This window comes from Dendrobium catenatum, unplaced genomic scaffold, assembly GCF_001605985.2.
Source record: "Dendrobium catenatum unplaced genomic scaffold, ASM160598v2 fragScaff_scaffold_414, whole genome shotgun sequence".
Lineage (NCBI taxonomy): Eukaryota > Viridiplantae > Streptophyta > Magnoliopsida > Asparagales > Orchidaceae > Dendrobium > Dendrobium catenatum.
In genome coordinates this window covers 2,745,756-2,760,980 of record NW_021318876.1, presented here as the reverse complement: position 1 = coordinate 2,760,980, position 15,225 = coordinate 2,745,756, and the positions used below count along the sequence as shown (strand labels likewise).

The window sequence follows — 15,225 nt, the reverse complement described above, 5'->3', positions numbered from 1 at the left end:
ATACTCCATCAATGTTTAGCAGGTAACTAGCAAGTCATGGAGAGGAACTCGGCCTCAACAAGTGCCGCCCACCAGGAGATTCACCTAATGATCCCAGAGGAACCACTCGCATCTAACTTGTAGGGAACTCACCCATCTCACCTAAGTCTACCAAGGAATTCGTCCTCTGCAGGGCAAACCGTGGATTCAATTAGCAACTTGCCACATGCCTGGACCACCAACTCAGTCACTCCCTCCTCAAAGCAACCTTAGACGCTCACTCTCTTCACTCTTACACTCGTTCTCTCTTCACTCTTGCACTCGTTCTCATTTAGAATATACGCCTCCTTTTCTTAGTGATCGAAGATCCATCGCACGAGTCATCAGGTGAACTAGCAAGCACGCCAGTCACTGGTTCCCTTTCATTTGTACTTGCACAAGTACACTTGCCCTTGTCCGCTCAACACTAGTGAACTCACCCGAAAGCAACTCATTGAAGCCTTCCAACCTTGTCCTCCTTCAACCTATTAGTAGGATACTCATGTCTAGGGTAGTGTGTAAAGTTGTATGAGTAGTTTGTGTTGCATTATACATTTTAAATTTTCTCTATGTAACCGATAAATCTGAAAAGCATACCTACTTCTACAAGTTAAATCACGGCAAGTAGAAGTAGTATATGCATTAACTGTTGGGGAAAAATTTATATCACTGCTTTACATGATGATGCATGTATATAAAGCTGAATGAGTGTACTATGAGTGCAAAGTATTGCTTTTTTGCTTTACAGGTGTACAATGTATGTGTGTTAGGTTGTTATGAGCCGACGATCATGATTTGCTGATGCAGCTCCACTAGCTTAAGAGTACGTGGTAGTTGCTATTATACCTTCTCAAACTCATGTAGGTGGCTAAATCGTGAGTTTGGTTCGGAGCTATTGGAACCTAATGTGGACAGAGGTTTTGTGAGAATGTCGGCTGGCTCGTTCTGAGAGTCGATTGGAGCCAGGTGAATGTGGCTAGCTCGAACTTGTTCACGAATGAAATGATAGTCTATTTCTATGTGTTTGATTTTTGCATGGAAGACATGGTTGTTAGCTAGTGTTATAGCAGAATTGCTATCACAGTAGAGAGTAGTTGGTTGTGTCACTAGTATGTTGTAGTTATGTAGAAGATGTTGAAGCCAGACGATGTCGGTAGCTGTTGCAGCAAGGGCTCGATACTCGGCTTCGATAGAGAAGCGGGCTATTGTGGGATGTTTCTTGACTGTCTAGGAGATGAGAGTAGAGCCAAGATATGAGCCGTGGCCCGTGGTGGATTGACGAGTGGTAGTCTCACTTGCCCAGTTTGAATCAGCATATGAGCTTAAGAGAAGTGAACCTTTCGTGATGGGTAGGGCATAATTGACCTTACCTTTGAGGTAGCGAAGTAGGTGCTTCATCCATTGAGAATATTTTGGTAACGGGTTGTGCATATGTGGCATAATTGGTTGACAACGTATGCAATGTGAGGGCGGGTGATGGTGAGATATTGAAGTGAGCCGGTAAGGTGGCGAAAGAGATCGAGGAAAAATGGGGTACCTGAAAAGTTGTAATTGGATGGAAGTTTGACTAGATTGGGATTAGATGCAGGGTTGCAGGATGTATAGCTGACTTTGTTAAGAATAGAGTGAATATAGGTTTATTGAAAGGGAAAAAAAGAGTTGGATTTGTGAGTTATTTAGAGTCCGAAGAAAGTGGAGGGGTTGCCAATGTGTTTCATAGAGAATGTGGAGTGAAGAATTTTGATAGTATGTTCAATATGGGTTGGAGAAGAACCTGTGAGGAGGATGTCATCGACGTAGATTATGAGATAGGTGGAGTGAGTGGGACAAGTGAGAGTGAAGAGAGAGGGGTTGGTCTGGCTTGGATGAAAGCCGAGAGAGATGAGGTGGTGGGAAAATGTGGTGAATCATTGTCGGGGAGCTTGTTTGAGACCGTATATTGCTTTGTTGAGAAGGCAAACATGGTTTGGATGTTGGGGATCTTCAAAACCCTTTGGTTGAGTCATGTAGATGGTCTCTTGAAGTGGGCAATGAAGAAAGGCCTTGGATACGTTTAATTGATGTATGGGTCAGTTCATATTGAGTGCAAGAGTTAGTAATACTCGAATAGAGGGCATTTTAGCTACATGGCTAAATGTTTCTGTAAAGTTGAGTCCAAACTCTTGGTAGTTACCCAGAGCAACTAGTTTGGCTTTGTAGTGTTGATTGGAGCCAATGGGGTTGAGTTTGAGGCGAAATGTCCACTTACAACCAAGAGTTTTGACTGAGGTTGGTTTGGGTATAAGTGTCCAAGTTCCTATATTTTTTAATGCAATAAATTCTGCTTGCATAACTCTCCTCCATTCAGGATGGATAAAGGCGATTGAGAATGAGGTGGGTTCGGCTGTGGGTTTCATGGTGGATAGGAGGCTTAGTGATTGATGAGGTTTTAGGTGACCAGTTTTGAACATGGTCAGCATATGATGAGTAGGAGGAAAAATGGGATGGGTTGTGGGTGATTGATGGGATGGTGGGGAGGTTGAGATATGTGGAGGTGTGGTTGGAGAAATTTGAGGAGAGGTGGATGAGAAAATAGGAGTGGGCGGTTTTGATGTATTTGGGTAAAGGTGAGCAGGAAGTGGGAGTAAGAATAAATGGGTTAGAGGTGTTGGGATAGGAATTTTGAACCCGTGGAGGTGAATGATAGGGAAAGATGGATTCATCAAATCGAACGTGGCGGGAAATAAATATTTTGCTAGTTGATTGATCTAGACATCTATAGCCCTTGTGTGTATCATAATAACCAAGGAAGATGCACATGGTGAATTTCAGTTGTAGTTTGTTGCGAGTGGATGAGGGAAACCAAGGAAAGCATGCACATCCGAATATGCGGAGATGATTGTAAGAGGGTGATTGGTTGAATAGGAACTAGTAGGGAGATTTGTGTTTGGTGATTGGTGAAGGCATTTGGTTGATGAGGTATATGACAATGAGAGCTGCATCAGGCTAGAAATGGTGTGGAAGATGAGCTTTTGCAAGTAGTTTTCGGGTGGTTTCAATAATGTGATGATGCTTGCGCTCAACAAGGCCATTTTGCTCTGGGATGTATGAGCAACTTGTTTGATGGAGCGCCATGTTTTTGAAGAAAGGATTGGAGGGAATGGTTGTAGGAATGCATTTTATTTTAGTGGAGAGTTGTGTCTCAATGAATTGTTTGAAGTTAATAAATAGAGATCTAACTTCAAATTTGGCTCTCATGGGAAATAGCCATACATATCTTGAAAAATCATCAACAAGTAATAAGTAGTATCTATATGCTTGAGAAGATAAGGTGGGGGAAGGGCCCCATACATTCGAATGTAATAAAGCTAACAGAGTACATTTGTGGTTACAAGAAGAAGAGAAAGGTAGTTTGTGGCTCATAGAGGCCCAAGAAAAACAAGAAGATAATTGAACCAGAATTGGGAGATCCGGGTTTGTTCTGGAGATAGTGTCGGTGATGTAGATGGCCAAGACGTCGATGCCAGGATAGGTTAGAGGAGATGTTGGTGGTGGAGCTGTGGGAGCTAAATTGGATGATAGATGTAGCAGATAGAGGCTGTTACGAGCGGGTCCCTGTTGGATACATTGGTGGTGCTGGTCTAAGATTTTGTCGTTAAAAGCATCAAAATAGAGAGAGAGATTATTATCTTAAGTAAGTTTGTGGATGCAAATAAGATTGTGGGAGATATAAGGAATGTAAAGAATTTGAGACAATAGTAACTTACCGGTAGGAAGAGGTAGCAAGCCTTGACTGGTGTGGGTGATGGGTGTGTTGCTGCCGTTGCCAACGATGACTTGATCAGGGCCTGAGTATAGTCCATTGGATGACGGAAATTTTCAATGTGGGGTGTTAGATGGGAAGTGGCGTCGGAATCAAGTATCCATTCGTGAAGGAAGCGACTAGGGCAGTGGGTGCTGGAGCGGTAGTTGGGGCAATTGACGGGGGAATATAATTGACATTCAGGTGGTGCCAACATTTAAATCCTAAATGATCTCACTTGTTGCAAATTTGGCATATGTGAGGAGTAATGGTTGATGGTAGGGGTGTCAATTTCGAGTCACGGGTCTGGTTCGGGTCGAACCCGAAACTGACCAAACACTATTCGTGTCAACTCGAACTGTTTTTTAAAACGGTTTGTTTTTCCGGACCCGAGAATGACTCGGTGCCAACAAAAAATGCTAGTTTTCGGGTAAAAAAAAGGGTCAATATTCGCTTTTCGGGTAAAAAACGGGTCAATCTCGGGTGTCGGGTCAAAAACGGGTTTTCAGGTAAAAAAGGGTCAGTTTCGGGTCAATTTCGGGTCAAAGGTTCAACCCGAACCGACCCGTTTCAGGTTCGGGTTGACTCTAATTCGAAATTTTTGGGTCGGGTTCGAGTCGAATTTTCGAGTCGTGTCAAATATTGACACCTCTAGTTGATGGGGTAGGGGATGAGGGTCGAGGAGAGTTATGGTAGGAGAATCTTGCTTGACCATGAGAACCACGACCGCATGTAAAGAGCATAGGAATGGTTTGGGGATATCTGAGGTTTAGTCGAGTCAGCCGAGAGATTAATCTCTTCGCTAATAAGAAGAGAATGAAAGTCATCTATACTCACGGGATTGAGTTGGGTTATGATAGAGGTTTTGAATGATTTATATCGATGTGGTAGCCCATTAAGGGTGTACAGAATGATGTCCTCGTGATCGATTGTGGATCCGACAGCGGATATGTGATCCATGAGAGTCTTGATTTTGGTAAGGTAATGGGTCATGGCTGAGTTCTTTATCGAGACATTATGCAGCTCATTTTTGAGCTGGATAACTCTGGATCTGTTGGTGGCTTGGAGACGACACTCGAGGGTGGTCCATATCTCACAACAGGTGCTGAGGTTGTGAATATAGGGAAGGATGGAAGTGGTGAGAGTGGAGCATAGGGCTGCGGCAAGGTTTGATCGATTAGATGCCAATGTTTGTAGGCGGGGTTTTCACTTAGGGTGGAGTCTGGATTGGAGATATTTGATGGTGCTATAGGGTTGGTGCCATAGAGAAAACCTGAGCCGTTTGCTGAGAAGAGCTTGAGAATCTAAGACTTCTAGATTGAGTAGGTATTGTTAGAGAGCTTGGTGGGAATGATGATTTTGATATTGGAGAGACGAATTTCAGGGATGAGGGGATTTGAGGACCGGGAAATGACTCAAGTGGGGAGGTTTCAGACTGCTCCATGTTGTATAAACCGTGAGGTATTAAAACTCTTATATCATGATAATGCTGAAAAGCATACCTACTTCTACAGGTTAAAGCATCGCAAGTAGAAAGAATATATGTATATATGTATTAACTAGTGAAAAATGTATATCACTGCTTTACACGATGATGCAGGTATATAAAGCTGAGTGAGTGTACTATGAGTACAGAGTATTGTTTTTTTTTTCTTTACAGGTGTACAGTGGATGTGGGTTAGGTTGTTATGGACGGTCCTGATTTGCTGATGCAGCTCCACTAGCTTAGAGTATGTGGTAGTTGCTATTAATAACATTTTACGTAGCCATCAGAACTATATAAATATGAGGCGGTGAGGAATAGTTGGGATCTTTTGGAGGATATTTAGACTAATAATGGATACTCTACCAACTTGAGATCTATAGTTTGCTGGAGCATTTTGTAGCACTTTTCTCCACTCACTTCTTACTCTCCATTCACAAAGGTTCAACTTGTCTGCTCATCGGGTAGACCTTCTAGTAAGGCCTGGTAGTTTCTACGGACAAATTTGGATACACAAGAAAGTGCACAGGCTCCGGGGTCTCTTGTTAAGGAAAAATTATTCTGTGCGGAGTTCAGACCCCAATAAAAATGCGTCACATCTGGTATCAAGCTTAGTACTGAGTGGTACCGCGGTTCGATACCACTCGGTACCTAAGCGTAAACTGGACGGTTCTCCCGTTCGGTGTCCGCATAGAATAATCTCTCCATATTCAGCTCTACCAAGATCTTACTGCGATGGCACTACTGCATGAATATTAGCCAGTGTAGGTATGTTGTAGTCTCTGCACTCGCTGCTAGTGCTATTCGATCTCTCGCACTTGCAAGTGGCCATCGGATTCTGCTTTTCCCTTGCTCGAGGGCTTTGCCCTTGCCCTCTTTTGCTACGAGCAGGGCACTTTTATTGCTTGATGTGCTATCTCACCTCTACTTGTAGCGACCCTAACAAATTTGCCATGACACCATTTTTCGCTCCAGCACTTATATTTTTCTCCGATCTGTTAGAGTTGGCCTTTTATTTGAAGCAATTAAGGGAAAAAAATTGTCTGTTTGATTCATAATAAGTTGATTTTGACAAGAAAACATAACAAATACATGTTTTTCTGTATGATTCCTGCTTACATTTGGTCAAAATTTGTACTAAAATTATATTATAAATAATTTTTGGGCTGTGATCATCATCATCCTTCAATTTGGGTAAATATATATATATATATCAAAATTTTTTTTTTCCATTTAATTTCTTTTCAACCATACGATCATCATCACGATCATCTTCATTTATACTTAAACTCTTATTCATCGTCATCACGATCATGACCAATCCTTGGGATCTCTATGCAAACGCTAACCATTGTCATGTAAGCTCAGGGGCAGAATTTTAGTGGTGAGGCCTCCTAAAAAAATTAAAACTCTTAGTATAGTAAGGGTTATTTGTATATGTCCCTCTGAATTTTATTTTTTATCTCAAGCTAACCTTTTTTCATGCATTTTGAAAATTTTGTACTAAAAATTTAATTTAGAAAATAGTAAGAAAGCTGTCTCAAATGAAACCTTAATTTTAACAATAAGAAATTGAATTTCAAGTCTAATGTATACAGATTTGTTGTGATAAAATTCGTTCTAAATAAAAAAGAAGTTATAGCCGTTGGCTACACGGACGATGATAAATTATTATATTTGAATTATGTATGCAATTTTATATACGAATTAAGTATATAACTGTATGCTCATTTGCTATATACTCTAAATGAATTAAATATATAGTTTTGAACTAAACAAATGTAAGATGCAGCGAGTAATATTGTACATGTTTATCCCAGATAAAAAAAGATTTTTTTTTTTTTTTTTTTGTACATATCGAGCTGTACAGTATGTATGGTTTATATGCATTTAATTTTTCACTAATGAAAAAAGAGCTATATATTTAATTCATAAGTAATAATTTCTCACCAATGAGAGGGCAAAGTGGCTATGGCGACAAATATCAAGTAGTGAATTAAATCAAATGTATTAACATTTTATTACACTCACTAAAATATATATAGGTAATTGCATATATAATATAATTATGTTTGTAAGAGGAATTTTTAAAAATTAGGAAGTTTTAGTTATAATTATTTTATATGTTACTTAGGCTTCATTTTTGATAACTTTCTTACGATTACAATCATAATTTTTATTTGATCATTATTTTTTTAGCTTTAAAAAATAAGTGCTAGAAAATTACTTTCTACAATAGTTTAAAAAAAGTTAAGTTCTACAACAATGTTATAAGGGCATCTCCAACAAAAAAAATCTATTTATCTCTTTTAAATACTGTAATATTCATACCAAATAGTAATTCATCTACAACTGAACTCCATCTTTATTATAAAAAAAATATTTTGTGTACATTATTTTTCTTCCCCTTTTTATATATAAAAAAAAATATTCCTTTAAATAGTGCCACATCAATATTAACTTCACACAATGATCACATTGAAGAAAAAAATACAAAAAATTGTTTGCATTTGGTATTTGAGCGGAGGCTCGTGACAGCGGCAAACATGCATTTGCCTCGGTTGGAGGGGAAATTATTGGGTTCTGACATTTGACACAGCTTACGTTCGGAACTTCACAGTACAGTGTAGCACTGAGTTCGGTACTGTCAAGTAATGAGTACTGAGCAGTACCGAGCTCAATACCGAGTAGGAGATGATGTGGCGCATTTTTTTTGATTTCGTAGGTCGTCAGTTGTCCGAACCCAATAATTTCGCCGGAAATAGATGCTCTAAGCCTTTATTTCCAATCATAAAACTTATATTTACATATTAACGCTTAAAACTACTTTTTGTTTACATAGCACACAAACAATTTAATATCTCAAGAATAACACTCCTTTTACCTCTGCTAGAAGAACGGCAGATGAAAGGACCACCTTGGTGAGGGAGAAGATGGTCGTGAAAAGCTTAACGAGCTTTCGACATTTGGTTGGAAGTGAAGAAGCAGAAATCCAAAACTGCGAGCTATCGTGGTTCACATTTGGATTCATGGTCGTGATGCCAGCATTCCACAGTGGCAGAGTCTTACCAGGGTGCTGAAGATATCTCTATCGAAGAAACGGTGGTCGGTGCAGAAGAGAACCTCGCCGGAGATCGAAACGTTGAGTGATGGAGAAGGCGAAGGCAAACGTTAGGGCTAAGATCGGAGCTGGCAGCGCAGAGAACACGGCTCTTGGCTGCTGCCTCCTTCGCCAACGCAGTGTTCCGCGAAGGAGACAACGAGTTTTAGATAGAGGAAAAGAAATTGTTAATTTTGAGATATTAATTTTTTTGGGGGATGTTATATAGATAAATAATAAATATATAAAGGTCGAAATTTTAAGTGCTACATATATGTAAATTTTTTGAGAGATAATGGTTTTGGATTAAATAATTTATTAAAAAATCTAAATAGTATAGTACTTTTTGAGAATTTTTTGTATGAGAATAAGTATAAAATTGGTCAATTGGAATATTAGATCAAAAAATATTAGATTTATTTTGAGATGATTATAATATATAAATAATTAATATTATATGAATATTAAAACAGATTTAATGATCGAAGTTTTGTTTAAGATATCTTATTTAAATGTTTTCCGTATTTTTTCATAAAAAAGGGAAACTAAAATAAATCAAGGGAAAAAAAAAGATGTGATCATAATGAAAAATTTTGATCAAAATAAAATTTAAAATAAATGAAATACATAATTAATTAATAATCTGAATATTATATGCATTTTAATATAAATTTAAGAATATTAAAGCAATAAATTTCTTCCAAAAAAAGATTTACACATATACCACTTTATATCATATTATTTATATATTTAACATTAAAATTTTTATTATTTTAGGTCTATTACTTATAGATCAAATATATAAGAAATGAATATTAAAATTTATAAGATAGTATAAGTGATGAGAATGAAATATATGAGTGGAATATTTGATATTAATATTATATATGTTTGATAGATATAAAATATTACAATATTAAATATTAAATATATAAATAATATAATATAAAGTGATATACATATAAATCCCCCTCCCAAAAAAAAAAAAAAAAATTTCCTTCTGCCTTCACCAAGCGAAGAGCGCTTTAAAGTCGAAAAAGCCGCCGAGCCGCAGCCTGTTGGGCGGGATGGTCGCCACGACCTCGCGACCGCGCTCTCGGCACCGCCTTCGCGCGGCACAGCACACCCCACCCTCGGGCGGGCGGTGACCCGATCCAACCTAGCTCCGTTATAACCTTACAAATAACCGCCCGTCGCCACCAGCATCCCTAATCTTTCATTTTGTACTTCTCATCATGGCCTTTTCCTCCCAACAGACCTCCGCCGCCGCTGCCGGCGAATACTCGCCGGCCTCGCTTCCCTCCCGCCCCGGCTTCCCTCCCCCTTGCTGGTCCCACGACGAAACCCTATCCCTAATCGAATCCTATCGCGACAAGTGGCACTCCCTCCGCTGCGGCAACCTCCGCGCCGCTGACTGGGGAGAGGTCGCCGCTGATGTGTCCCGCCGCTGCTCCCACCTTCCCTTCGCCACCCCCAAGACCTCCGTTCAGTGCCGCCATAAGGTAGAAAAACTCCGCAAACGATTCCGATCCGAGCGGCTCCGATCCGGCAACCTTCGTCGCTCTTCTCCCTGGCCTTTCTTCCACATTATGGAATCCCTCTACCACCGTCCCCATTCCGATTCCGACTCCGGCACAGCCGGAAATACCCGCAGCAGCGACCACCGCCGCATGCCCAATGGCGGCCAAGGGCTCCAATTCACGATCCCCAAGGCTCTCCGGTCCAAGATCGTTAACCCTTGTTCCGGCGGCGGGCGGGTGTCGAAGTCTTCTATGCAGGAGATAAGGCGGAGGGTGGAGATGACAAGGATTGAGGAGAGGGAGAGGAAGAAGGAGAGGGAGGGAGACGCTGTGGGGGATATGATTGCGGCTCTGAGGAAGCTCGGGGATGGGTATATGAGAATGGAGCGGATGAAGATGGACATGGCCAGGGAGACGGAGAGATTTAGAATGGAGATGGAACTGAAGCGGACGGAAGCGATGCTCGATTTGCACAGTCAGATTGTTGATGCGTTTGCAAAGAGATTCGCTGGCAGTGTGAACAAGAAGGCCAAACTTTCTCCGAGTGCTTGAAATGGAGGTGCGTTCTTGCGGGTTTAGGTTTCTTAGATGACAGGAAATTAGAAGAGATGGATGATCATTAATCACTATAAGTTAGCTTGTTCTTTTTGCTTTTTTGGATAGAACTTTTGCCATAGATTGGATTATTCATTATTGCTTCAGGCTGCTGGACCAATAGAGAATTTATTCTGGGTTTTTCCCACTTTTTCAGCTTGCTAAAATCATGGTGCCTAGTAATCCTAAGTGATAGTTGCTCTGTTTCATTGATAGATATGTTTGTAAACTCCATTTTATTACGCCATAATATTTGTATAATTTTTCACAGCCCAAAGGCTTTTAAAAACAAATTGAAAATTTGTTGAAGTTATTTCAGGAGTCCTTGGAACTTCGATTTCGATTTTTTTAGGGGCTGTTTGGTAGCACCTAGGGATTGATTTGAGTAGGATTTTGTAAATCCGGATTTTGAAAATTCAAAGGGGCCTAAATCCTGAAAACTGTTTGATAACATTTATGATAAATCCTATTAAATCCCGTGCGATTGTTTGGCTATAGAACGGATTTAACGAACGGACTCTTCCTCTTGAGCCAACAGATTTCGTAAATCCGGCAAAAAACAAGATTTTGGAAATCCATGGTTTAGCACGAAAAAGCGGAAATTTTCATTTGCGGCGGCTTTCATTTTCCGTGAGATTTCGTTTTGCATTTTAGGACGTTTGGCTAGATTTCACTCAAATCCGCCTAAATCCTGCTACCAAACAGCCCCTTACATTTGAAAACTTCCCTCATTCCTCACACATGATATGTATGTGCAAGTTCCATGTCCAAGGACCAAGGGCGATAGACGACTCCATTTGCCACCCAGTGGGTCAGGTCATCCCATGGGTTGGCCAAGAATGCCCCAAGACTCCTCTCCTCTGCTTTCAGATTGTGATGCTGCACTTTTGAATTGCTTGTGGTTTGTCTATAAAATTCAAAAATCAAAATTTCTCGATGCCATTGCAATCTCCAGAGACCACAAAATCACGATAAGTGTACAACATTATGTCTCTTGAAGAACATTTTGTCTAACAATGGTGTAGTTTCTTTGACGTTTTTCCATCAACTTATAACTTGTTTTGAAAATTTTCGAGAATTACCGACTTTCACAGAGTGGCGGAAGTGCGGAACCAGTCTTAATTTTCAAATTGGGGGTTCAAATTTATAAGTAAAAGTATAGATTTTTTTTTTTTCATAAAAATTTTTATAACCAAATTGGCTAAAAAATTTTATAATAAAGATTAAAAAATAGATTGAATGGGACAAATTACTTAAATAATCATATAATAAATACCCTGCCTGGGCATATAGTGGATTTGCCCCTGCTTTCACAAGCTTTCATTTTGCCAATTGCCAATGACATGTGATTGCTCTCATTGAGATATATGTAATAATAAGGTCAATCATCTGTTTTCAGCATTTTTTTCTGTGGGTCAAAATCAGGTTCTACAATTTTTTGGAATAATTTTGGGCAATTCAATTGTTAGATCTTTGATCCATCAAATTTTCTCTTTTTATGACCGTTGAGAGTTTAAAAAATGTGCTCCCCTTCTCGATCATTGATTGATTACGCATAGAAGTAGGCTCTTTGGTATTTTTTGAAATGAAGAGCAACGGGAGAAAAGGACTCATCTTTTGGTGGCCAGCGCCGGATTGGCGATGTAGACAATGGTTGTTGGCCATTGTCAATCAAACTAAACAGTTCTTCTTGAGAACAATTACCTCAAAAAAGAACTAAAATGAAATACACTATATTTACTTTATTTTATTTTGAATTAGCTTTTCTAAAATATTACAACAAAACAACCCCTTAAAATTTAGAGAAATTATTCTGTGCGGACGTTGAATAGTTCGTATACCAATCAGAATGTGCTACGTCACTCAATACCAGCGTTATCGAGCATCGGTATTGAGCAAAAAAAAATGACGTTGCACGTTCTAGTTGGTCTTCGAATGCCTTCCAGGATCCGCATACTTTTTCTAAAATTTAATATTTCACCTACATACACGAATGAGACTCTCTCATCATCTAGTCTTAAAATCCTATTTTAGAGGATTTATTTAATTATTTGTTATGAAGATGTGAGAACCAAAAAAAAAAAATGTCATCATCATAATAACTATTAATCCTATTTAAGAGGATTTATTTAATTATTTGTTATGAAGATGTGAGAACACACACAAAAAAAAAGTCATCTTAGGCTTCGTTTGATTCGGTTTATGCTTACAATAAAAGGAGTTTTAGAAAAGGAGGTTGAGAAAAAGCCGTTCAATAAAATGGAGTTTCAATAATGAGATATGTTTGACTAATATTTTTAAAAGTGCTTATTAATATTTGAAAGTAATTTTAAATTGTTTGTTTAGGAGTTCTGCTTTTGAGATTTTATTATAAAAGACATTTTGTGACCGAAGAAGCAGATACGAAAAGAATTTTGTAACTGCCGAAAAAACGATGTTTATTAAAAAGGAATTATTATTAAGCTTTGATTCCAAATAGTAAATACTAATTGATTTCGACGTATTCATACGGAAACGGAGAAAAAAAGCCTAATCAAACGAGGCCTTAATAACTATTAATCCCAATCAACAACTTCACAACCATGCCGCTTTTCTACTTGCAGGAGGGTGATGGATACGAGTAATGATTCCGTCAGGTTACCGAATGCATTCGGAAATCAATAACAAAACGCTACTTACTAAAGTGCTGGATACACTCGGTATTTTTACCGGACGCAATAAAAATTCGATGGATACAGTAGGTGAATTTGTAAGGTCTGTTCTATTTTTAGAATTAAAAAATTAAACGAGGCCATGAATTAACGGGATTTTGAACCCGACGTGAATCGAACACGCAACCTTCTGATCTGGAGTCAGACGCGCTACCATTGCGCCACGGATCCTCTGTATCAAATTATGCTAATTGTACTTAATTATGTAATGTTTAAACGTTTAGGAGTTTATAAATTACTATTTAAGAAAATCAGAGGGCCTCTTACGTAGTGAGTACTCTTCGGGCATTTTTACATACTTACATGGGCTTGGAGCACTTTATTGGGATTAAAATAAAATAATTATATAATAATTTTTTAAAATATATTGATTTATTAGTAATGTATAAAAATAGTTATCATAATTTTCTTTTTATTCTTTAGTTTTATTAGTATATTTTATGAAATTATTGTTATGGCTCACAAAATTAATTGAAGCAAGCTCGAATTTTCATTAATATTTTAGATAAAATAATTACCCAAATTAAATTTTGAAAGCTTCAATAGTTATTTTAGAAGTCATCTAAATCAATTTCAATAAATTTATAATCAATATGGTTTTTTTGTGGCAAGATAAATCTAATTATGACTGTTAGGACTTCAAAAAATTCATATGATTGGCAAGAATATCGAGATAATGTTCAAATTAAAAATTTACAGAATTTATTTCGTGATCATTCAAACTCCTATTTCAATAAACTTATAGTTGAATTGAACACCTAGACAAGGTGAATCTATCGAGGCTATAAAGGATCTAATCTGACTCCAAATGAACTCAAATCAAACACTTGAATATTTTTTAAAACTTTTGAACATAAATTGATAGACCAAAAGTCCTCCAATTATAATATACTTAAAAAAATCGAGTGGCTCGATGATACAAATCTAACGAGCCTAATATCACTTGATTCTAACATAATTAAGGCATTCAAGTGTTTGATCTATAATCAAGGGAATCAATATGAATTGTATAATGAAGTGTTTTAGATCCTAGCAAAATTTATAAAATGACCATATAAAAAGAGCTTATAAATAGAGCTCCGTTTTTTATAGAAAGAGTGAGGTTCAACAGTTAAGAGAACTTAAGAATTCTTTGTATTTTTCTTGTTGTCAGCATTGACGACCGCCACTAGCAATTGTCATCACGATACTAGACAGCTATCAATATTTAATCATAATATTGGGTTTTAATTCTTTGCTCGTGGACATCAAATTTCTGTAATTCCTACAATCCTACTCTCCATATTCTTCGCTAAGGTTTAGATTTTGAAAGACGGAAATCAAGGAGCTTCGTTGAGGAAAAAAAAAAAAGAACAATGCCTTGAAGTATTTTGAATGGACTTCAAAACTCTTAGATTTACTTCAAAACTTCTGTTTTGATTCTTTGCAAAATCTGTAACTTATACTCAGATTTGTCTCTTTGATATAATGGAATTGAGAATCATCCATATTTGCACCTGAATTCATTATATGATTAGATTAAGGTTTTTTTTTTGAGACGGCTTTCTTATCCCTTTTTAAAGCGGTTTTTCAGTACAAAAATATATATTTTTATACTAGAAAGTTTCTTTAAAAACAGTAAGAAAGTTGTCCCAAACAAAGCCTAAATTTATAAATGTTGAGGTACTATATTTGATTATATAGTATAGTTGGTTTAAATCACATTAAAATTTAAAGTAAATAACTAAAACTACAAACATACGAGGTAGACTTCATGTTTTTTGATAATTATTAAACATCGATTACACAGTAAAATAAGCGATGATTGGTGTCGTGATTGTTTACTGTCATATATTTAGAATGATGTATTTGATTTTATTCGAAATGAAATTGTAATGCAACATTATTAGAATATATAAAATATAGAATGAAAAGTTTGTATATATATTATGAGTTTGCTCCCCTAAGAACTAAGGTCATTTTCGCCCTTGTAAATAATTATCTTCAATTGTGAGGAGTGAGATTTATCTCTTTTTTTT

The 15,225-nt window shown here is 37.6% G+C and overlaps 1 protein-coding gene and 1 non-coding gene across 2 annotated transcripts; one reads left to right on the top strand and one right to left on the bottom strand.

Annotated features, from left to right (window-relative positions):
* Positions 1–9,366: 9,366 nt before the first annotated feature.
* On the top strand, positions 9,367–10,711 carry LOC110105238 (trihelix transcription factor ASIL1-like). The gene has a single exon (XM_020834638.2). It carries the CDS (start codon positions 9,618–9,620, stop codon positions 10,452–10,454), a length of 837 nt encoding a protein of 278 aa, XP_020690297.1. The 5' UTR covers positions 9,367–9,617; the 3' UTR covers positions 10,455–10,711.
* Positions 10,712–13,306: 2,595 nt separating this feature from the next.
* On the bottom strand, positions 13,307–13,378 carry TRNAW-CCA. The gene has a single exon. It is a non-coding gene; the product is annotated as a tRNA-Trp (tRNA).
* Between the last annotated feature and the right edge of the window lie 1,847 nt (positions 13,379–15,225).